Genomic DNA, 25,936 nt, shown 5'->3' with positions numbered 1-25,936 from the left:
CGGTGAGTTTTATGCTTTAGCATTCTTGCATACGTGTGAGTGACTGCCATGAATAACATGCTTACCATGAGGCTATTTGCTTATGTGATATAACTGCCTGAATGCCTGTGGATGAAGGTTGGGTTACTTAGATTGGAATAAATCATCAACTGTTTGTTTCAAGCCCACTAGATAGTGGCAAAACCATCTTTTCCAAGCCCACTTACGGGTGGCAAAATCTGCATTTTAAGCCTACTTGCGAGTAGCAAACCATCTTTCAAATAAACAAGCATGAAATGTTTTGTTCCAATTCGGGCGACCCAGTCTATACTTATATGCTGTGTGCATCACATAGTAACATAGGCTAATAACCAGAATAAGAACGCACAAAGTTTTCAAAAATAGATATCACGGTTAGTAGAGGCCGATCTTTGATCGGGCGAGCGGGGGTGCTCACGAAGTGACCTTCCCCAATCGTACCCAAGTTCCCGAGCCGAGGCAACTTTGGTGATGACGGACACGTGGCCTTTGGCACCGAGTCAGGGTTTCCTAAATTTCCCATTTAAAAAAAACATTTAGGTGGCGACTCTGTATCTGGCAAAGCAGTCCATGTTTGGCACTTCTTTCAAAATCTGTTTTCTCAAAATGATTTGCCGGATTTAGACTCTTTGGTTCAGACTTAGAACCGTGACAAATTTGAGAGTCCTGAGCTGTAGTGACCCCAATATGAACGGAACGGGAGCCCGTTCCTCCTGGGGCGTTCGGGGACGTCTACACATATCCTTTTGCCTCTGGCCAAAACCTCCTTCATCTTCTTCTTCCTCTACTTTCTTTCCCTAAAAATTACCAAACCCATCACAATATTGAAGCAAACCCACTTTCTCTCTCTAAAAACTATGAAACCCATCACAAAACTAAAATCAAAATCAAAATCAAAATCAAACCCACCCACCCACCGATCAAACACAAAAATCAAGCCCAATCAAACACAAATCAAACCCACCCAAAAAAAAATCAAACCCACCCACCGCGAGAGAGAGAGAGAGAGAGAGATCTTTCCAACAATGGCTTCCATTTTAGCCTCTTAAGACCCCAGGTATAATTTTAGCTTCAGATGAGAGAATGGTTGATTTTTGGGAAGTAGGTTGATTTTTAGCAGGTTGAAAGAAGAGAGAAGAGAATCAGCCTGCTCTTTAGCTTCGAATTTTTAGCAGGTTGAAAGAAGAGAGAAGAGACTAAAATGAGAGCAGATGAGAGAATGGTTTTTAGCTTCCGATAGAGGTAATTGTTAGAGAAGAGAGAAGAGAAGATATGTTTTTCGGGCCACTCCCGAGCCAAATAATTTTGAGTTACGAGTCTTTTTCCATATGAATATGAATTGAATTGTCTTTTAGTTGGTCAAGTAAATTAGATTGTCTAGTTTGAGCCTTGTGAGTTTAAATGACTTGTTTTTGATGATATGAATCGTCTAATTGTGAGACTCACTAAATTAGATTATTTATATAAAAAATTAAATTAATCTTATATCATTAGTTACTTAATTTGATTATATTTATTTAGAACAAATAGATGAATTACTTTTATTTTCAAAATTATATTACAGTTTAATTATTTTTTAGATAAATATAATCTGAGTAAATAGATATTAAAATTCGATCAATATAATATTTTATATGAATGAGTTGATCAACAAACTCTAAAATAATAATAATAATAAAAAAAAAAAAAAAATTTGAACCGTGGAAATAAGTTGAAAATGGATCCACAAGGTCTGGATGGTCCAATTAGCTTGGTTAATTAATTAAAGACAATCCAATCCCAATAAATATAATCCCTTGGAGCTAATGAAGATAGTTTATTCGAATATAAATGCTGTTCTTCTTTCAGCTTTGTTTAGTCATGGTTTAAAAATAAATTTATTGACTAAAAAAATATACAGTATTTCATTAAAAAGTCTTAATCTACCTCACAAATAAAATTTTCATCAAAAAACCTACTTTACCCACACTAAAAAAAATCATTAAAACATCAACAAATTAAAAATGTGCCAAATTAATTAATTTTTTTAAATGAAATTTACAATTTATCTGTATTTTAAAAATAATACAAATTCATGAAAAAAATTATATTTTTTAACTATTAATATTTGTAAAATTTACTACTAATCTAATTTTTTTTTTATTAAACCACTTATTTATAATTTACTCTTTTTCTTTTTTCTTAAACATAATATATATTTTAGTCAATAAATCATAAGTTGTTAGCTAAATCCCCAAAAGAAAAAAAAAATATTAAAGAGTAATGTTACATACTGAATTTGGTCTTTTCGAAATTGTTTGAATTTGTGTATGCCAATCATCTAGCTGGTCATCCGACATATCCCTATTAACAAAAAGTGACAATCACAGATCCGAATGATCATCCAACTTACATAATTCGGAGGATCTCAAATTCGTGTATCAATAATTTTTGTTTGTTAAAATCAAATAATATTATATGCACCAATTGGTATACCAATTAGTGTATTAACATATGATATGACATAATTTTAGAGGTTTTAAGTATTTGTAATTTATATAATAAATGGAGTAATAACATCGTAACATATGTTAGTACACTAATTGATATATCAATTGATGCATGCATCACCGATTAAAATATCTCTCTTATGTATTTGTCCATATTTGTATTTTCATCTCCATTTCCTTTTACAGGAGTGCTGCTATTAGCCCTTATCAATTATTTTGGATTTCCAATTTCTTTAGATCCCCACTTATAAATTCTAAAACTCTTAAAATTTATTTTCTCTCCCAAATAATATCAAAATTATCCTTGTAAAAATATTTCACCTATTCAAATGCATGCCCCCCACCCTAAAAAGCTTTTCTTCCAAAACCCTAATAGAATCCATGATAGTGGAACCTCCCAAAGCCAATAAAAAAAATTGTGGTGATTAAAAAGTTTTTTCTTTGTTTCATTACCAGGTTTTTTGTCAATCTATTTGATTTTTTTTTTTTTTTTTTGCTATTACCCCTTTTCACACACATAACACAATTTACTTTCATACTTTTTTGGTTGATTTTTTGTGATTCATCCATGGTTTCATTGCACTTATATACTTTCCGTGTGAGCAAAACTAGGTAGAATTTTACCTCCCGGTCAATCGGCCAATCAACCCCTAAGGGTGGTCCTATCTCTTTGTTTGACTGCTTCGATTATCTATTCCCAAACAAATAAGAAACGTTCATGTTCCTGAACAAATGAACAATGTTCAGACCTGTGTTTCTAAATTTCGGTTATATGTTCGGGAATTCAGTCTCGGAAAAATGAAGAATAATTTATATTATTTTTCCCATTGTTTTAAAGAAATTTAACCTTACAAAACCAATCTTTTCTAAATTAAGAATATCATCTAAGTTATGAACTATTTTTTAACTTTTATTGTTGTACTCCTCTCATCTCATGGACTTGTGGTTGCTGAAAAACTTTCATTTATTGTCATTGTCGGATAAGTGTATGTAATCAAATGGTTATCACTGTTATTGTTGTAGAAATGTTGCTGTTAAAGAGTTTTCAAGATTTTGAGGGTGGATAAATTTTGAAAGTGAGATTTGGGAAAGATGAATGGGCAATAATAGAGATGAATAATCTCATAAATTCTAATTCATAATGTAGTAAAGTGTATGAATTTAATTATAAAATGGGATATTCAAAAAAATTTTATATCTATTTTAATAATTTTATTTGAAATTATTATTATAATAAAAAAAAGATAAAAAATAAGAATCCAAAATAATTGATGGGTACTTATAGTCGCCGTCTTTTGCAGTCCTCATCATCCGGCCCCCTTTTCCCCCCCACGTCAGCGTCGTCGTCGTCGTCTCCTCCTCCTCCTCCTCCTCTCTCTCTCTCTCCCCTGTCAATGACTCTGTTTTCGCAGTTCACCATTTAGTCAAAAGATCGGTGCTTAAGCGACCACTTCAACTTCGAGTGCTCAGAGTACGTATCGTTCATTCCGATTCCTTCTTCTCTATCCTTCTTCATTTACATTTTTTGCGTCGATATATACCATTTTAACTACTTTATTAAAGTTGGGCAGCACTCCGTTTGCATTATTCATAATCGATTTTTTCTTTTCTCTTCTGTTTGGTTGCCGAGAAAACTATCGGAAAACAAAAAAACTAGTTTTTATTTTTATTTTTATTTTATTATATTAGAATTGTGTTTCTTATTATATTGTTAATGGAAAAAAAATGTGTGTGTGCCGAACAAATGTATCAAAATGCGAGTGAAGATTTCTGATTTTGTCTGTGTGCGTTGTGTTTGTCTATTCGAATTCATGATCAAGAAATATGATGATTGAAGCACATTTTGTATATTCACCCCAAAAAAAGGCACATTTTGTGCGTATATACATGTTGCCTGCCTTTTCTATCAGTATATAAACACATTTCTTTGTAAATATGCATTTTCTGTGTGTGTGTGTGTTCGCGCGCATATCCTAGTTGTCTGTATAGCTTATCTGTGTATGTGACCAATGTATGTTTTTATCGATTTATCCATCTATTCATCATTGAGGAATTTTGGGTGTGTGTATATTTAGCAATCCAAATAGTTGAAATTGCTCTTTTGGGATTTAATTTTATTTTTCAGTCATTGGATTGAGCTTTTACAAATGGGCGATAGTGTTCCTAGTGGCGTGTCTCTCTAGAAATAGTTGTAAGCCTGCATACATCTCGCCCCCTCTAGACATTGCTTTAGCGGGAGTTTCATGCACTGGGTCGCCCATTAGTTTGAGTTTTTCTACAAATGAACTTTTTTTATTTTTTATTTTGAGTATTTTTTCTAGGGTTCATATTTTTTCTGGCCGTAGGTTTTGTGGGAGCACCAAAAACCTGTCATGGGTCATGGCCATGGCAATGGATTGGATGTGCCTCCAAAATATTCAGAAGCTCAAAAACACGATATACAGAATAGAAGTGGAATGTTGAAGTTTGTCGCATCCATGAAAGACTTGGTATACCAATTTCCTTTTATTCTAATATTTAAATTTCCCTATATATGCTGTTCCTTTTCCTGAAAAAATCATCATTTTCCCTCATTGGATTGGTTGAATTTGGGAGGTTATCTTGACATTCATTTCTTGTGTTTAATTGCATGTCATTTCTTATCGCCATCTCTGAAGAAAGGGATAAAAAAAAGTGAAGGAAAAATGAGAAAATCATTTTGTGAAGATGCCTTTTCCAGTCGATGAGTTGTCATTTTTGCTAAAGACATTATAGTAAAGACAAAATATGCAAAAAAAGCTTGTATTAATTTTAAGCTACACCTAAAAAATGGTTTGGGTCAGACCAAATATCATAGCTATTCGCATTTATTAAGAACTCCAGTAGTCAAGGATTTGAGCTCAAATGAACTCGCCAGTAACATTTAAAATTAAAATTTTCGCGGAATATGAATTTGTAATGTAGATTGTAAATTAAAAACAGATTCTGAATTTGCATTTTGTTTCTGAATGGACATTTGCTTTTGTTTTGCAAAGTTGTTATTCATCTTGTACATGATGACTTGGCAAGCAAAGTGCATCCGCACTGGTACACGAAAGGTTTAATATAAAATATAACTTGTGGTTTCATTTTGGATTTTGCTTACTAGGATGGTCACGTGGCACAGATAAGAGGCAAGAGTGAAGAAAAACTAGCATCATATGAAATGGCTGACGAGAGAGATATTAATGCAGCACATGTTTTGGTAGAACTGGCCAATTGTGTTTCGGGTTTGCCTAAGAACTGCTTACAGTCTTTTAGAAGGAGCTCTAGTGTGTTTCAGATTCCAGAGAATAAGTTATTAACTACAGTGTTAGCAGATGGTAATAGCAAAGATGCTAATAGGTTGGGAGGAGATGGCAAGACGAAGAAGCCAACTGGTGTAAAGTTACAATTTTCATTGTCGAAGGCAAATGACGTGGAGAGAAAGCAGAAGAAAAGGACAGTCGAGAATAATTTCTCTTTGCCCCATTCAAAAAATCAATTCATTACCGAGGAGGAAGAGGATAGTATGCATGGAAGGTGTGGACTATCAGATGGATGTCGGTTGACTAGTAGATCAGGGAAAAAAGGTTGGCAAAAAATTGAAGCTTTTGTGAGTGATGATCATGATGGACTAGGCATGGCATCTTTAGAAAGCAAGAAGGCGGCAAAGAAACAGAAAACAAAAACTGATGAAACATACTTGGAAGGATGTTATGAATATGATCTTTTATGTTCTAGATCGAAACAGTTTATTGATAAACCTATTCCTGTGAAGAAGAGATCAGGATTACAGAAAGTGGATGTTCAAACTGTATGTTTAGTGCGTGCGGTAAGTGGTGATATGCTCCTTTCAGCAGATGGATCTGTGGATGCTGAGGTGTCCGTTGTGAAACCAGCAAAGAGGAAGCAATTTCCTTTGATCACTCCAACCATTCATACTGGTTTCTCATTCTCCATCATACATCTTCTTTCTGCTGTTCGCATGACACTGGCGACCCCACATGATTGCAAGGATATTCCAAATGAAAACCCTGTATTTGTCAATGGGTTTCATTCTTGTGAAAACGAGGGTGTTGTAAATTCAGAGCAGGCAGAAGAAAGGAATATACCTTCTCTTACTATTCATGAAATTGTCTGGCGTTTGAGATTGAAACCTGGAGATCCTTGTATTCTTGAAACCGAGGAGACCCTTCCGGATTTAGTCAGAGGTGTACTAAAAATATTCTCCTCTAGAACAGCACCTCTAGGAGCAGATTCCTGGAAGCCTCTCACAACGTATGCAAAACCTAGCAAAACGTGGTCTTGGGTTGGTCCTCTATGTTTTAATTCATCTAGTGATGATTGCACGTCTTCTGAAGCATGGGGTCTTCCTCACAAAATGCTTGTAAAATTAGTTGATTGCTTCGCTAACTGGCTGAAAAACGATCAAGAATCACTCAAACAAATTGGTTCTCTTCCTGCCCCGCCTGTGGCATTATTGCAACCCATCGACGGAAAGGAAAGATTCAAAGGCTTGAGAGCTCAGAAAAGTCTAAGCACTATTAGCCCAAGCTCTGATGAAGTGAGGACTTATTTCCACAGAGAGGAAATTCTGAGGTATTCAATTCCCGAGAGGGCTTTTTCTTACACAGCACTTGACGGTAAGAAATCCACTGTTGCTCCTCTAAGAAAGTGCAGTGGTAAGCCATCAGCAAGAGTTCGTGATCATTTTATGCTTAAAAACAACCGGCCACCCCATGTAACGGTTCTTTGTCTGGTGAGAGATGCAACTGCTAGATTGCCTGGAAGTATGGGTACCAGAGCAGATGTGTGTACTCTGATTAGAGACTCGCAGTTTGTTGTGGATGAGATTTCTGATTCTCAACTTAACCAAGTTGTGAGCGGAGCTTTAGACCGCCTGCACTATGAACTCGATCCTTGTGTGAAGTATGACAGAGATCGGCACTTGTGGGTTTACTTGCATGGGGAACGCGAAGAAGAAGAGTTTGAGAGTGATGGTACCTCTTCCAGAAGAAGGTGTAAATGGCTGGACAGCAATCTGGCTTGAGACGAGTTTTCATTCCTTCACATCTCTCCAGTGAGACATGTTCAGATCTGTTCTTCTCGAGCCCCTTGGACGGCTTGACCATCGACATTTTTTGAAAGAAAATGAAGTTCGAAGGTGGACCAAATTGTTGGCTTGACTTGACTACTGCAGTGGTGAGTTTTGTTCAAATTTGAATCCAGAACTCCCAACTTTTTTTATTCATAGCGTAGATAATGGCTTTTAATACAATTGATCTGTGGTGTTGTGAATGTTTGGAGAATGAAGATATAGTTTAGAATATCAGTTATTTAGATGTGCATTCTATTTAAACCAAATTTTAAACAACTTGATCTGTTTAATGACACTGTTGGTGTGTGATATATTAAGTTGGTCTCCTTTTACGATGGTGGTGATGATAATGGTGGCGACGGCTAGTGATGACAGCAGTGGTTATGAAGTAGTGGGGTAGTGGGGGCAATCGTGATGATAGAGGTGGAGAGGTAGCGGCAGTGGCGGCCACCATACCATTAGGAGTCCTTTAGGTGTCCAGAGAGTGAAGTTCTCTAGAGTGATCCTGCAGTAAAACAAAACGATGGGATTTTCACTATAAGAAAATCTGATAAGCTATGTAAGCAATCATCCATTCAAACTGTTCACATGATTTACAAAACAAATAAATGAGAGTGAGATTGGGGGGAAGGGGAGTGAAATCAAACACATTACCCTTCTAAATTTTGTTGATGACCTCTGACCTCAATTCATGAAGCCTCTTGACAAACTATAAATTTTAAGATATAATACAAAGCAACCATCCCAGCAAAAGGAAAGAATGAAATTAGGATCTTATGATTCAGTTGTTCAAAGATACACGAGTGATGCACTTTTTCAAGTGCATTCATTGATTTTTAGATATACAGGTATCTATCAAACACAATCATATTCATTTGAGATGTAATCAACTGAGAAATGTGCTTAGTTTTTGTCATTCTACTTTCATGATGGCACTGGTTTTGATGCTTGAGCTGCAAAGTTTGTTTATGCTCCAGGAAGTGGCTAATAAGCTAGCTTATTGGTTTTTTGACTTATTTGATTCACATCACCTCTATATTTTTTGCACGTCTTTTTTTAATAAGTAAAAAATAATAATAATTTGGCACTTCCCAAAACAACCACCGAGATGGAAATGGAGGGATACTGTAGTTTTCTGATGGGTTTTGCAGAGAGATGGAGAGGGATAATTGGTGCAGGGATAATTCTTGAGAGAGAGAAAAGGGAAGAAGACATGTTGGGTGATTGATGAAAATGATTTTGGAAAGAACAGAGAATAGAAGAGAAGAAGAAAAATCGAGAAAGAGAGGATGAATCACATCACCATTGTCGTCACCATCTCTTGTCTCAGCCAATTTGCATTTGAGGCTACCTGCTCGTCTGACTCTACAAATCAGCCTTTGAAAACCTCTAAATCCTCCAACTCCACAGTTCTGCTTCCACCTTTAAATCCTCAAACTCCACCATGACAGATTCAATTTATAGTTGATGCTACAACCAAATTAAATTGAATAGAATTGCATCCCACATGTTGTAGTACAAATTTAAATTGTATACCAGTAAAATGACATTGCGAAAAAAAATAAAAAAAAAAACTACAAGGAAAAGCAGCGGAGAGTAGGCCCAGACACCTAGCAAAATACTCAACCAAAGGGCCTTCTACAATCCAAAAATGTTGACAAGTCAACAACACTTCATAACAGCTCTTTAGATAACCCATCAAAAACTTCACCAAAGAAACCCGACGAAAAATAGAGGCTTTTGTTTGGACATATATATATATATATATTTTAATACTTTTGACAAACTTTTTCATATTTTAATTAATTTGTTTTTAGAAATATTTAGATTAAGTGCATTTAAAAAAATAAGCTAAAATTTAATTTTTTTTTTTACTAAAGATGAAAGAAAACTTGACAAAAATAGAGATTTTTTTTTTTTTTTGTATTTTTCTTTTGGTTCTAGAATTTTTTTTAATTTTTATTATTTTAAGAGTAATTATATTAGGTAATTAATTTTTTTTTTTTTAAAAAGTACAATAAAATTTCTAAGTATTTGAGTCATTACAGCATGGTGGAAAAAGGGTATTATAGTCATTTTACTCAATATAAATGTACGAAAAATGTCTAAAATATTTTTTTTTTCATTAAGTTTAATGACAAAAATATTATTTTTAAATAAATAATTTAAATTGAAAATAAATCAAAAAATTATTGTTTAAATTGATAAAATAAAAATTAAGAATTTATTTTGTTACAACTCACTTGGCTCAAACTCTATTATGTTTTGTTCTCAATATTTTTTTTAAAAAAATTTACTAAAAAAAAGAATAAATTACATTTAACCCTTTATATGTTTGAACATTTTTTCATCTTGACATTTAAATTTTTTTCCCATTTTGGCCCTTTATATTTTAAGTTTTTTTTTTCAATTAACTCAAAAATCTAACTTGTGTCCAAAATTAAATAGAGAATGATATATTACAATAATGTGTTATAAAAATATTTGATTAGAAGTTTTTAAACATAAACAGAGCAAATGATTGGTCTTGTTCAAATGATTATGCACATGATTGATTTTGCGATGCTAACTATGGAAGTTGAATATCGATACATGCCGGAAAGTCGAATGAATCTGAAGAAAATCAAGATATATATTATATTCGGCTCCGTCCTGGACGGAGCCAAAGCTGAATAGATTAATCGGCCATAGAACCAATTGAACAAAAATCCGAGTGAGAATCGGCATACGACAGAAGGGTCGAATGAGCAATCATGCGATGGATTAAAAAGTGGGCCCGACCCTAGGGCCCAGAAGCGAATATAAATAGAGAAACATCAACCAAAGAGAGGTATGTGAGAACAGATCCAAGAAACTTAAGACATAAGCAAACGAGAGACATATACTAACTTGTCCGTCGGAGTGCTAATTCTGGCACTCCCGATTGGAGTGTTAATCCCTTTTTCAGGTGGCAATCAGAGGATCAGGAACGTCCTTCAGGATCCAAGAGTATTTCCAAACCACTTCTCCACAATTGGCGTTGTTTGTGGAAATACTCAAGTACATCCATGGCAGGTGTAACAGAAGATCCTCCGACAATCGCTGACGAAACTGCGCCAAGAGACATACTTGGACCGGAGAACATCGCCGCACGACGGACCTTAAATTTCGACTCAGTAGCTCAGACCACACCCTCAACTTCAGTACATGAGACAATACAGACGATTATGGATCAATCAAAGCAAAATGCGTAGCGGCTGGAGAACATGATGGCTGAGAACGAGCGCCTGCGCCAGGATTTGGCCTTGGAGGTGGCAAAATCTCAGTAGGTCGCATGCCAAGACCGGGGTCGATCTTTGGGAAAAAAGGATGGTCGACGACGTCGACTCCGGAAACGCGATAATTACAGTGATTTTGGCTTATCATCCCTGAAGCCTAGAAACAAAGGATGCGTTGAGGTATCCAGCTCATCTGAAAGAAGTCCATATGTACGACATAAATAAGGGAGAAGCAATGATTCGGATGAGGAAGATAAACACGACCCTTTCGTGCGACGAATTGCAAGAGCTATGCTACCCAAAAAGTTCAAGGCACTGTCGTTCACCCTCTGCGATGGAAAATCGGACCCCACTAATCACATTCGTCATTATAAGCAAGCGATAACGCTCCATGCTGACGAAAAGCCTTCATGTGCCAAATATTTCCAAGCAGTCTGGGACCACTGGCCGTGAGGTGGTACTATAAACTGGAGCCGGCATCAATTAAGAGCTTCCACCAACTCCAAAAGTCATTCAGGGCGAGATTCATCCCTAATGAGGACCAGCCAAAGCAAGCCAATTCTCTCTGGGCCATGCAAATTAAACTGGAAGAAACTTTTCGTGAATATTCGGCCCGCTATTAGGAGTGCTTTAATCTGGTAGATGATGCTTGCAATGACTCCATGGCCATCACTGCCTTTAAGATGGGATTGCATCCTAATAGTCCCCTCCGAAGTTCATTAACCAGACGGCCCTTCAAAACCGTTTGGGCGTTAATGAAGAAGGTCGAAGAATATTGCAAAGTGGAAGACGATGCCCTGTAGGTCAAAGCCAGACGTAAAGCCGTTGAGACGGCCACGTTGGGAATTGTTCAGCCGATTAGCGTCGTGCCATCAAGAAGCCCCGAACGGCGGAATCAAGCTAAACTAGACAAAAGGCGTGACTCGTGCCAATCAAACGACCAATGTTCACGAGCTAATAAATAGTATCAAGTGGATAGCAGGGGCACAAGGCACTCAGGTAAGAAATACACGGAGCTAGCAGAGCCGATCTGTTAGATTCTGTCGAAAGTTCAACACCTTCCGTTCTTCAAGTGGTCGCCCAAGATGACGGGACCTCCCGATGCGAGAAGACGAGATAAACGGTGTGAGTATCATAAAGACCACGGTCACGACACTGATAGTTGTTATGCCTTAAAGGATCACCTGGAAAAATTGGTGTAAGACGACTGTCTTACGTAACACATCTGAAAGAATAATTCAACAAATACAGTAGCTCTACGGCTGGAGTTACCTCCTCTTGGTGTAATTCATATGATATACAACTTGTCGGCGTTATCTGAGGTGCATACAATGCAGTTGCAGTCTAGCCCCCATAGCCTAATGACGCCAGCGAAACGGCCCCATGACACTGGAAGGGTTAGTTTCGATGATAGTGACTTAGTTGGAGTAACTCACCCCCACACTAATCCCCTCGTTATCGAGCTACGCGTAAATAGATTCACCATTAAGCGTGTTCTTATTGACCAGGACAACACTTCGGAAATAATGTATTACAAAACTTTCGTCAAACTTGGCCTCACCGATTCGGACCTATCTTCGGCTGATTACCCGTTATTCGGCTTCAATGCTAACTCGGAGTATCCTTTGGACAAAATCACACTACCAGTACGGGCCGGCACCAGATCAATAGATGTAGAATTCCTGGTTGTCAAGCTTCCCTCGCCGTATAATCTCATCATGGGCAGAACATGGTTACATACAATGCAATCCGTGCCAAGCACCTACCATCAACTACTTCGTTTTCCGACTGAGTACGGTATCGAACAAATTCGCGGCTCTCAGAAATCGACACAGGCATGATATTTTCTTGCTGCAAAGAGACCAAGGGAGCTGAAAGTGCATTCAATTGAGGTACTGGATAGGGAGAGCCTCGAAGACGTTGGGAAGATCCCAAGTGAAAAGGCAACTGAAGCCCTGGATCGGGTCGAAATTGAAGGAAGTCCTGACAAGTTCTTTATGATCGGCGCTTTCTTAGATAAAGTTGAAAAGCAGGATTTGGTATCCTTCTTACTCGACAATATTGATGTATTTGTACGGTCCTCATACGAGATGCAGGAGTGGATCCATTTGTGGCCCAACACCGCTTAAACATTGATCCAAAATGTAAGCCAATTATTCAGAGAAGTCGGCGGTCAGCCGTGGAGCATACTTCGGCCGTTGTTGAAGAAGTAGATCCGCGAAGTAACCTATCCTACATAGTTGTCCAATACTGTGGTTGTAAAGAAGAAGAATGGCTCTTGGCGTGTTTGTGTGGATTTTACGGACTTAAACAAAGTTTGTCCCAAGGACTGTTTTCCCTTGCCCAGAATAGACCAACTTGTAGATGCAACGACACATCATCAACGCATGAGCTTCTTGGATGCCTACAAGGGCTATCATCAAATTGCCATGCATCTGGAGGATCAAGAAAAAACCACATTCCTCATCCCAAGAGAAACCTGTTGCTACAAGGTCATGCCTTTTGGGCTGAAGAATGCGGGGGCAACTTATCAAAGACTAGTGATTGCCATGTTCAAGGAACAACTCGGCTGTACCATGGAAGTATACATCGACGATATAGTGGTCAAATCTAAGGAAAAACACTCCCATCTAGCCGATTTGACAGAGACATTTGGCATCCTTCGAAAGTACAAGATGAAATTGAACGCCTCAAAGTGTGCATTCAGCATTAGATCTGGCAAATTCCTTGGCTACATCATTAACAACCACAGAATTGAAGCCAACCCGAGGCAAATAATGAAAATTCTAGAGCTTGGCTCCCCTCGGTCAGTCAAAGAGGTTCAGAAGCTGATGGAAATGGCCACTGCACTCAATAGGTTTATTAGCCGTTCCACAGATCGCTGCCGACAATTCTTTCACACACTTCGGCAAGGCAGAGCATTTGAATGGACCCCCCCAATGCCAGGCCGCTTTGGACGGCTTGAAGTCTTTTCTCCAATCAGTACCACTCTTGGTAACACCTGCGGCAGGCGATCCCCTCATCTTGTATCTGGCAATATCCGACCAGGTGGTCAGCACAATATTGTTAAGGGAAGAACTTGGCGAGCAGTGACTAGTTTACTATGTGAGAAAAGCAATGGCCGATGCCGAAACACGTTACCTTCTATTGGAAAAGCTTATCCTTGTTCTCGTCATGGCTGCAAGAAAACTGATGTATTATTTTCAGGGGCATACCATTAGGGTACTAACGGACTATCCCCTCCAGTCAGCGCTCCGCAGCGCGGAAGCATCGGGGCGTGTTTCGAAATAGACTCTAGAACTCGGCGAGTATGATATCCAGTTTTTACCCAGAACTTCCATAAAGGGGCAAGTGCTCACTGACTTTGTAGCCGAATTCACAGGATCCCTCGCCGACTTTAAGTCTGATCAAGTGCAAACTAAGCCCAACTGGAGAATGTATGTTGGCGATGTTTGGCAGATGTATTGCGATGGGTCATCCAACCAGCATGGCAGTGGGGCTAGCATAGTAATCATGACCCCCGAAGGGGTAATCATCGAACAGGCCATCAAACTGGGCTTCGATGCATCGAACAATGAGGCCGAATACGAAGCACTGTTAACCGGCCTATGGAATGCATTTCACCTCGGTGCGTGGCGTCTGCTTGTTTTCTGTGACTCAAAGTTAGTAATCAACCAGTTAAAAGGGGAATATGCAGCCAAAAATGACAGCATGGCAGCCTATATGAAAACTGCGAATTTTTTCTCGCAAAATTTGATCACCACAAACTGAATCAATTAACCCAGGATCAGAACACACATGCAGACGCCCTGGCTTGCTTAGCCTCTGCCATCAACTCAGAAATTAAGCGGACAATCGAAGTAGGGTTCGTCCCTGAGCCGAGCATTGCCTCTTCAGAATCAGTTCAGATCAACGTTATGGAACCGGGTCCAAGTTGGATAGACCCTATCGCCGTATTTCCATCTTCAGAGCAGCTCCCGATGGATAAGAAAGAAGCACACAAATTGCGAAATAAAGCCCTTTGATACTATTTGCATCCGTAGGGCTCTACAAAAAATCTCTCTCTGGGCCGTACCTAGAATATGTTCACCTGAATAAAGTCAAGGAACTTTTGTCTGAAATACATGAAGGTAGTTACGGTGCCCATTCAGGCGGACGTTCTCTGGCTCATCGAGCCATAATGCAGGGGTACTATTGGCCGACCATGCGAATTGATGCCGAGTGTTATGTCGAGAAATGTGAACAATGCCAGAAGTTTTCCTCCTTAACTCATCTGTCTGCCGAGATGAGTTAAACTCTATCACTAGTCCTTGGCCATTCGCTCAATGGGGGCTTGATATCATTGGACCATTACCACAGGCCCCAGACAACAAGCGATTCTTAATTGTTACGATGGATTATTTCACAAAATAGGTCGAAGCGGAGGCACTAACACATATTCGAGATTCCGACGTTAAGCGTTTTGTATGGAAAAACATCATAACGAGATTCGGCATACCACGAGTGCTTGTTTCAGACAACGGTACCCAGTTTGATTGTGGCGTGTATCGAGAATTGTACAACACTTATGGTATCTAGCCCTACTTTTTCTCGCCGGCTTACCCCAAAAGCAACTGTCAAGCGGAGGCCACCAACAAGGTTATTTTGGACGGCATCAAGAAAAGGCTGGAGAAAGCTAAAGGCAGATGGGTCGAAGAGTTGCCCAGCGTACTGTAGGCTCATCCTACTACTCCAAGGCGATCTATTGAGGAAACGTCGTTTGCTCTGTGCTTCAAAACCTAGGCAATCATTCCCCTGGAGATCGGCCTTCCAACCTTGAAATTAAAGGTTTTTGACATGGGCCGAAATGACATGATGTTGGCCTTGGACTTGACTCTGATTGAAGAATGCCGAGACCGTGCCCTTGCTTCCATGGCACGGTACCAGCAACAGCTCGCTAAATCGTATAATCAACGTGTTCAGCTACGCCGTTATACACCAGGAGAATTGGTCCTCAAGAAAGTGCTTCCCACTACTAGGAATCCTGCTAACGAAAAGTTAGGTCCTAACTGGGACGACCCTTATCAGATTAACTTAATCGCAGGGACAGGGGCATATCGGCTCAAAGACATGGATGGAAGAAGTTTGCCGCATCTGTGGAATTCCACACACTTGCGCAAATTTTATCATTAAGCTAACTTGTATGGCACAACAACATGTTTTGAATTTACGCCGTATACATCTTTCTTTTTTCAATACAATGATTTCTTTCCTGCCCAGTGAGTTATGGTTGTCAAAAAGCCTCCGAATTCGGAGCCCTATTCATGAATGACACGCTTGGGCCGAATAAGCCTCCAAATTCGGAGCGCCTTTCGTGGAAATCACGATTGACCAACACAAGAAGCCTTCAAATTCGGAGCCCTATCCATGAATGACACGTTTGGGCTGAATAAGCCTCTGAATTCGGAGCGCCCTTCGTGGAAATCACAATTGGCCAAACACAAAGAGCCTCCAAATTCAGAGCCCCATCCGTGAATGACACGTTTGGGCCGAATAAGCTTCCGAATTCGGAGCGCCCTTCGTGGAAATCACGATTGGCCGAACACAAAAAGCCTCCGAATTCGGAGCCCCATCCGTGATTAACACGTTTGGGCCGAATAAGCCTCCGAATTCAGAGCTCCTTTCATGGAAATCATGATTGGCCAAACACAAAGAGCCTCCGAATTCGAAGCCCTATCCATGACTAACACGTTTGGCCCGAATAAGCCTCCGAATTCGGAGCTCCCTTTGTGAAAATCACGATTGGCCAACATAAAAAGCCTCCGAATTCGAAGCCCCATCCGTGAATGACACATTTGGGCCAAATAAGCCTCCGAATTCGGAGCCCCATCCGTGAATGACACGTTTAGGCCGAATAAGCCTCTGAATTCGGAGCACCATTCGTAGAAATCACGATTGGCCAAACAGAAAAAGCCTCCGAATTCAGAGCCCCATCTGTGAATGACATGTTTGGGCCGAATAAGCCTCCGAATTCGGAGCGTCCTTCGTAAAATTCACGATTGGCCAAACACAAAAAGCCTCCGAATTCAGAGCCCCATCCGTGACTGACACGTTTGGGCCGAATAAGCCTCCGAATTTAGAGCGCCTTTCGTGGAAATCACGATTGGCCAAACACAAAGAGCTTTTGAATTCGGAGCCCCATCCGTGAACGACACGTTTGGGCCGAATAAGCCTCCGAATTCGGAGCGCCCTTCGTGGAAATCACGATTGGCCAAACACAAAAAGCCTCCAAATTCGGAGACCCATCCGTGACTGACACGTTTGGGCCGAATAAGCCTCTAAATTCGGAGTGCCCTTCGTGGATATCACGATTGGCCAAACACAAAAAGCCTCCGAATTCGGAGCCCCATCCGTGAATGACACGTTTGGGCCGAATAAGCCTTCGAATTCGGAGCGCCCTTCGTGGAAATCGCATTGGGCCAACACAAAAAGCCTTCGAATTTGGAGCCCCATGTGTGAACGACACGTTTGGGTCGAATAAACCTCTGAATTCAAAGCTCCTTTCGTGGATATTGCGATTGACAAGCGCCAACGCGATTGACGTAAGGTAGTAGATGGTCATAACCTAATTTACAAGCATTGACTGAAATAACATATAGACATTCAAAATAAAATGTTTTATTAAATAGATCGTGAGTACATGCTTTACATAAAAACGGAGCAATGTACATAAAAATTGTTCGGCTCCATCCTCGTCATCAGTCTTCTCGGCGTCGAAAGCCTCGAACGGAAAAGTATAACTATGATATAAAGGTGACGCCGGATCAACGCCCGCGGCTTAGAGAGCCTTGATCCATCCATGCTTAAATCCGTGATTTTCGCATCGACAGACTTCCTCGGCTAGTTTTTCCTTCGTCTTCTCTATTCCAATTTTTCAGCCTTCATGGAAGCCTTTTTCATAGGACCTGGTCTTTGCAGCTTCTATAGCGAACATACTCGCCGTTTCTTGGTCGGTAATCGCGTGATCCAAAATTTGCCGATTTACTCGTTCCGCGTGATCCAAAATTTACAGCTTTCTTTAGCTCACTTTCGGCCTTCTCCACGTGGGCTTGCAAGCTCCGAATGCGAGCGTCCTCTTGCTTTATCTCTCTTCGCGCGGCACGAAGACGTATGCCAATTTCATAGGAGGTATACAAACCCTTTATTGCTCCATGGATGCCTTCCCGAAAAACTTCATAATCAGCTCGACCGACCATAGACTGCTGAACTTCTGGCAAAAAAATCTGTCGAGCGAACTTGACTGCTATATTTAGGCCGCGGATAATCAAATCCGCTTCCATCATTGTTTTGTTCCCAACGAAGACCGAAAAACTCAACGGGCGCAGTGTCCTATTGGTTTCTCCTCTCGAACGAAGGGAGTTACCTTGTTGCTGTTTTTCCTTCCTGGGTGACCTACTTCAACGACGTGGGGAATGGTGCCTCTTACGCTCCCCGGATGTCCTACTCTCCGTATGCATAGGCTTGCCACCTCGATTCATCTCTGCGTCCAGTTCTGCCAGTGTCCTACCCTCCCATCTACTGTTGAAGAATAGTCTTCTTGTCATCCACAGTCCTCTACACTGCTTTTTTTCTCTCTCAATTTGTTGGATTTGAACGCAACAATGGCACCTCTGCGCATGCAGCCCCCACCCCATTTATTCATTACGGTTGCAGCACTCCCGAGGCGATTTCATCAATGCTCTGCGCACCGATATTCGACGTGCCCCAGCCAATCCATGAACCACCGATATTCGGCATTCCAGTTCATGCATTAGCTGGGGCAATGACAGATTCGTTAATCTAATCGGCTAAATTTCAAGGCTTTGCGCTGCTAAGTTGTGCCCCAGCCAATCCATGAACCACCGATATTCGGCGGTCTAGTTCATTCATTAGCTGGGACAAGAAGCGGAGAAGACAATGAGAAATGGGAGAAAGTTGCAAAGGTAGTGAAATGAAGGAGGTATACTGAAAGGCAAACCAGAAACTTTGCGTATTCAACAAAACATACATTCGAAGGGACAACATAGTTTCAAATCGCATTAAATGAAGGAGGTGTATGAAGGGGCGGGAAATTGTAATGATGCCTAAAAAGTGTAGGCGTTCTGACACTTATGTTGGAATGAGGTTAATCGCCGTATTTTTTGACTTTTCAAGTTCGAAACCAAACATGCCAACTAACTGGTGCTAGTAGGATGTTTGGGGGACAATTCTGGGAGCCGAATATCGATACACGCAGGAAAGCCAAATGAATTTGAAGAAAATCAGGATATATATTTTATTCGGCTCCGTCCTGGAAGGAGCCGAAGCCGAATAGATTAATCGGCCATAGAACCAGTTGAACAAAAAGCCGAGTGGGAATTGGCATATGACAGAAGGGCCGATGAGCAATCATGCGAAGGATTAAGAGTGGGCCCGACCCTAGGGCCCAGAAGTGAATATAAATAGAGGAACATCAACCAAAGAGAGGTATGTGAGAACAGATCCAAGAAACTTAAGACACAAGCAAACGAGAGACATATACTAACTTGTCCGTCGGAGTGCTAATTCTGGCACCCCCGATTGGAGTGTTAATCCCTTTTTCAGGTGGCAATCAGAGGATCAGGAACGTCCTTCAGGATCCAAGAGTATTTCCAAACCACTTCTCCACACTAACTTAGTTGGGATGTAATGTTTTGATAATGATACAATTTACCTAACGTTTCTATTGTATCTGTTTGGTTTATTCTTAATAAAATAAATTTCTTGGTTGATTTAAAAAAAAAAAAAATCGGAGCAAAGTGTAATTTAACCAAAAATAAAAATCAAATCTAATACGATGTTTTTGAAAGTCAAACCAAAGAAGGTACAAAGAAAAAAGTTTTGAATCCTCAATTAGGAATAATAGGATTAGGAATTTAGGACATATTTAATTGACATGATTAAAGTATGAGATTGAGATTATTTAAAGTTTGAAGGTGGTAGTGGTCACCTTTGCCAAATGAAAAACTAAAAAATGAAAAATTATGAAGGTTGAATATACATCCTTAAAAAAGTTGATATGTTGTGCATCTAAATTTTCAATCACAATAAATTATAATTTTCACCAGTTTAGGTTGGAGCCAAGTCGAAATTGGCATGATTGCATAGACTTTCTTTTTAATAAAGTGAAACTGACCAAAATTAATGTATTTGGTTAATACATACAAAAATAAATTTACATTTTAATATAAAAAGGAAGACCAACATTTTTTTTCTTCTTTTTTCATTTATAATACTAAAGAATTATTAATAAAAAATAATCTAATTTATGAATTAAAAACCTTAAGAAGGAAGTGGAGTGCCGCAGGTGTACCGGAGGGAGTTTGTCGGTCATCCTTGTCACCGTTCATCAGTCATCCCCCTGGTTTTAACCTAGATTTGAAATACAGAGAGACGTAAAAGCAAGGAAGGGGGAAAAAAAAGCAGCTATTTTGTTGTTTGACAAATCAATCATTTTGTTATTACAACCCATATTCAATAACTTTTCTTATTACAACTCAGGTTCAAAGAGAATTACTTTATTTTTTAAATTGATTGAGTGTGAAATAAGAAAATAGACTTTGACTTGAATGCAAAATCTGGTTTTGAACCCAGTAATGCCACATACACACAATCAATGGTCTGACATCGGATGGCCCACAAATGGTTTTGGCCCACCACTTAGAGCCCAACTCATAGTTCAAGCACTTAAAGCCCAACACCCTCGAGAACCCAGAGTTGAACTACCCACCAATGGCATCCAAACACGTGTCAAGTAAGGAACCAGCCACATAAGCAGACAAAGATCCTGAAGAGTTATTGCACCACACATCAACCATTAATGAGGCTCTTGCGGCATTAAATGCGATAAACCCTTCACGTCAAAACGGGCAGCCTCACCATGAACAAGGCGAGCTAGAGCATAGACTTTCGGTCAACATGACAGGTCGGAGTGAACAAGGAGATGATGAACAAATGATATAAGGAGGCTTCCAAGACACACAAAAGGTTAGGCTCTCAATTCTTACTTTCCCTCTCTTTCTCTACACAACTTCACTCACTTCTAACTTGATTGCCGGAGGGTCTGTTGAGGGACTCCCGTTTCCCCGTTGGACACTTTTGTAGGTACTCCAGTGAACTCCGTGACCGGTAGTCGGTGTAGGAAGCGTGGGTCAACCCGACTCGCGCTCCAAGACTAAGCAGTATCATCAGTTGGCGCCGTCTGTGGGAACGCCACTCCGGGTAACAGTTGTGCTCATTGTTGCCGGAGACCCGTTTCCGATAACTCCTCATCGTCGGCTATCAAGGTGGATGGTCACAACGAGATCCATGGCTTCTCAACACAACGTCGTTGACCCTCAAGCCGACCCTCCCAACCCAAACATCCCACCTTAATACTTCACAGAACTCACCAACAGCATCAACTGTTTGGCCAAGCAAAACCAGGCCTTGATCAATGCCTTGCTCCAGCGAAACCTCCTTATACCTCCTTTACCACCACAAGATATCCCTCCCAATTGAGAATGAACCCCGAGCCATCCTTTCCAACAAGCTCACCTCTCAAACTTAGAGGGTCTGCAGCCTCCGCCTCAAGACATGAACCCGCCACCTCGAGGTTTTCATCCGTTAGTTCAAGCACCTGCTCCTGAAGGAGAGGCTAGTAGTGTTCAACCCCCACTGCACTCTGGAGGTGACAATGTCCCTATCTGGGATGCGGAACTCCGAGCCATGAAACTCCAGCTTCAAGGAGTCATGCAGAACATACAGAATAAACCTTTCACAATAGCCAATTCCCCATTTGTCGCCTCCATCAGGGACAAACCCCTACCCCCCAAGTTTAAAATGCCCTCGATCGACTCATTCGATGGCACAACGGACTCGGTTAACCATTTGGAGACTTACATGACCCTCATGATTCTCCATGGTTTTCTTGATGAGATCATGTATCGGGCTTTCCCTGTAACACTTAAGGGGTCGGCTCAGCTATGGTTTAGTCAGCTGCTATCGGACTCTATCTCCACTTTCCAATACCTAAATGATTCCTTCTTGAGCCACTTCATTGGTGCTCAGCGCCAGCGGCGTCCGACAACTCAACTGCTAAACATCCGTTAGACGGAAGGGGAGTCACTACTTAGCTATGTCACCCGTTTCAACACTGAGGCCTTACAAGTAGCAGAAAACGACGACAAGGTCATCCTCATAGCCTTCATGGCCGGTTTACGATCATTTGATTTCCTTTTCTCCCTTTCTAAAAACCCTCCAACCACCATGGCTACCCTCCTCTCCAAAGCCCAAAAATATATGAATGCCGAAGATTCTTTGGCAGCCCGCCAAGATACTACAACTAAAAATCCAACCCCCAGAGAGAAGAGAAAGGAATCTGAAACCAGACCCTCCCAATATACACAGCAAACCCCTCAGTTTACCGACCGACTCACTCGAGCCGACCGACCGACACCTACCCGATCGCCTGGTCGGTTCGAGCGATACACCCCCCTCAATTCTCCCATGGAACAAGTTTGAACCATTACAACCTAAAATGGCCCCAACCGTTACGGTCTCCCTCTAACCAGTGAGATCAATCCAAGTACTGTCGTTTCCATCAGGACCACGGCCACAACACTAAGGAATGTGTTAATCTTAAAGACCAGGTAGAGGATTCGATACGATAGGGTTGCCTCAGCCAGTTCACAGTAGCCCGTCCCCAGCAACGACCTAGGACCAACCCCCTTGGGGGGCACCACCGACATACCCCTCCCCGACAACCCGCATAACCCAAGCGGGATAACGATCGGCCCTCACTACAACCCCGAGCACAAGACAACCCAGCCCCCCCGGTCGCAGAGATCAAAGTCATTGTTGGCGGGCTCGCATGCGGAGGTCCATTCCGTTTGGCCCAACGAGCCAAACTCAGAAAAATCAGACAGGGCTCCGATAAGGAAGTCGTGACATTGGATCGCCCCTTCAAACGCCCCAAGCAGTGGACTGAACCCATCACCTTTACAGAGGCCGATTACATAGGCATCTGTTACCCTCACGACGACCCCCTCGTCATTTCTACTCTCCTATCCAATTACAAAGTTAGACGGGTGCTTGTCGACAATGGCAGTTTCTTAGACATTATTTTCCTGAACGCCTATCGCCAGCTCAAGGTCGGAGAAGAAAAATTGTCCCCTCTCCAGACCCCGCTAGTTGGTTTCACTGGCGACCGGGTGACCTCCATAGGCTCTATCGATCTCCTTATCACCGTCGGAGAATATCCACGGCAGACCACCAAACTACTCATTTTTCTTGTCATCGACTGTCCTTCTGCTTATAATATAATCCTCGGGCGCACAACTCTTAACGCTTTCCAAGCTGTCACCTCCACATACTATTTAGCCATAAAATTCCCTACTGACCTCGGGGTTGGCACTATGAAGGGTGAGCAGACGATGGCCAGAGAATGCTACATCGTCTCACTAAAAGAGGTCAAGCTGAAGGAGGCTATGATCATCGAAGGACTAGACATCAGAGATGAAGAAGAATTAGTTAGAGGGGAACTAGTGGAAGAACTTGTTAAAATCTCTATCGACCCTACCAACTCAGCCAAAACAGCCAGGGTCTGTAGCTAACTATCCTCTCAGGCCAAGGCCGACGACCTCACAGCTCTCTTAACAGAGCACAATGATGTGTTTGCCTGGACCCATTCCGACATGCCAGGCATCGATCCCTCTTTCATCATTCACCGTCTTAGTATCGAGCCCCACTTCTGACCTTTTCTCCAGAGGTAGCGTATCTTTCACCCCGAGCGCAATGCCTTCATCGCCTCCGAGGTAGACAAACTACTGAAGGCGCAATTCATCAAAAACATGGACTACCCCAGGTGGCTATCCAATGTAGTCCTAGTCCGCAAAAACAATGGTAAATAGTGACTCTGTGTCGACTATTCCGACCTCAATCGAGCTTGCCCCAAAGATAGTTATCCCCTCTCCCGGATAGATCTGTTGGTCGATGCCACAGTTGGACATCAGATGCTCAGTTTCATGGATGCCTTCTCTAATTACAATTAAATTCTGATGCACTCGGCTAACCAGGAACACACCTTCTTCATCACAGACAGAGGAACTTATCACTATCGCGTTATGCTGTTCGGTTTGAAAAATGTCGGAGCAACTTACCAACGTTTGGTCAATGCCGTCTTTCACCACCAGATAAGACGGAACATGGGGGTCTACGTTGATGACATGCTGGTCAAGAGTAAACTCTCTTTTGATCATCTGGCAGACCTGCGAGAAATCTTTGAAACCTTACGCAAATATCAGATGAAGCTGAATCTGGAGAAATGCGCCTTCGGCATAGGATCCGGGAAGTTCTTGGGCTTCATGGTCAACCGACGGGGCATCGAGGCCAACCCCAAAAAGATCAAGGCCCTGATAGAAATGTAGTCTCCTAGAACGGTCAAGGAGGTTCAACGGCTCACCGACAAAGTTGCCGCCCTCAACCATTTTATTTCTCGGGCAACAGACAAATGTCTTCCATTTTTTAAAGTCCTCTGACAGGCTTTTGAGTGGAACACCGAATCTGAGGAGGCCTTTCAACAACTGAAGCAGTGCATGGCCAACCCTCCTTCCTCTCTCAAGCGCTCTCAAGTGAAACCCTCTTCCTCTACTTAGCTGTATCAAACACCGCAGTCAGTGCTACCCTTGTCAGGGAAGACAGCTCAATCCAACGTCCGGTCTACTACATTAGCCATGCTCTTAAGGGAGCAGAACAAAACTATCCTCTGCTGGAAAAAATGGCCCTCGCCTTGGTCATAACCTCAAGGTGACTCCAACCTTATTTCCAAGCTCACTCTATAGTGGTTCTCACTCATCAGCCTTTGAAGAAGGTTCTACAACAGCCGGAGTTGTCAGGAAAACTTATACAATGGTCCGTCGAGCTCAGTCAATTTGAAATCTCTTACCGACCTCGAACAGCGATCAAAAGACAGGCCGTCGCCGATTTTATCTTGGAATTCACCGATCTCCCTCCGAACGTGCCCCCTCTGCCAACTCAATTCAACGCTGAGGTAGAAGACCCTAATTTCTGGACCCTTAGTGTTGATAGATCATCCCGGAAAGAAAGCAGTGGGACCGGTCTCATCCTCACCGCCCTTGACGGTGAGTATTTCAAGTGTGCCTTCCGTTTCCTATTCGACGCAAGCAATAATGAAGCCGAATATGAGGCCTTGATAGCAGGTCTTCGATTGGCCAGAGACATTGGTGTAAGCCATATTTAAGTGTTTAGTGATTCCCAATTGATCGTCGGACAGATTATTGGAGAGTTCGACACAAAGGAAGACACGATACAAGCTTACAGGGACATTGCACTCCCTCTTGTTCGCCTTTTCAATACTTTCCAGATCAGACACATCCCTAGGTCAGAAAACTCTAAGGCAGACGAAATGGCCCAATTAGCCTCGGCCGACCAGTCAGATCTCAGCCATTGCATCCGTATCAAATACCTGACCTATCTGGCTACTTTACCAAACCAGCAGGAGGTTCACTTCCTCCAAAACGAACCTATCCCATGGGCTGTAAACATCCTTTTGTTTTTGACACGAGGGGAGTTGCCAGACGATAAACACCAGGCCGCCAAAAGTCAAAGCCCAGTCATCTAATTACGTCCTCATCAGCGGCCTACTCTACAAACGAGGTTTTTCACGACTATACCTTAGGTGTCTCAATCCTACTCAAGCAACCTATGTGATGAGAGAAGTCCACAAGGGCATCTGTGGTAATCATTCAGGTGCAAGGTCTTTGGCCCATAAAATCCTCCGCATCAGTTACTTCTGGCCTACTGTTAACCAAGATGCCACCGAATTTGTGCTTAAGTGTGATAAATGCCAGCGCTTTGCCAACATCCTCTATGCTCCACCAACAGAACTAATTATGCTCAGTAGTCCCTACCCCTTCGCCAAGTGGGGCATCGACTTAGTCAGTTCTTTGCCTACTGGTAGAGGCCAGACCAAATTCGTTATGGTTGCCATTAATTACTTCACCAAATGGGTAGAAATAGAACCCTTGGCTACAATCACT

The 25,936-nt window shown here is 41.4% G+C and overlaps 1 protein-coding gene across 1 annotated transcript; it reads left to right on the top strand.

The window, feature by feature from the left end:
- Positions 1–3,822: 3,822 nt before the first annotated feature.
- LOC114305009 (uncharacterized) lies at positions 3,823–7,899 on the top strand. The gene is made up of 3 exons (XM_028250148.2): positions 3,823–3,978; positions 4,853–4,996; positions 5,635–7,899. The coding sequence occupies exons 2-3, from the start codon at positions 4,880–4,882 to the stop codon at positions 7,555–7,557; spliced, it is 2,040 nt and encodes a 679-aa protein (XP_028105949.2). The 5' UTR covers positions 3,823–3,978; positions 4,853–4,879; the 3' UTR covers positions 7,558–7,899.
- Positions 7,900–25,936: the final 18,037 nt, after the last annotated feature.

This window comes from Camellia sinensis, chromosome 3 (assembly GCF_055761805.1).
Source record: "Camellia sinensis isolate YWXY chromosome 3, ASM5576180v1, whole genome shotgun sequence".
Classification (NCBI taxonomy): Eukaryota; Viridiplantae; Streptophyta; class Magnoliopsida; order Ericales; family Theaceae; genus Camellia; species Camellia sinensis.
This window is presented reverse-complemented; position numbering and strand designations above follow the sequence as displayed.

What these genes read in the sequence shown, in the direction of transcription:
- LOC114305009 (XM_028250148.2), top strand. Translation starts at nt 4,880, where the DNA reads ATGGGTCATGGCCATGGCAATGGATTGGATGTGCCTCCAAAATATTCA. An exon ending in TCGCATCCATGAAAGACTTG is followed by an intron (nt 4,997 to 5,634) that starts GTATACCAATTT and finishes TTTGCTTACTAG; the next exon opens with GATGGTCACGTGGCACAGAT.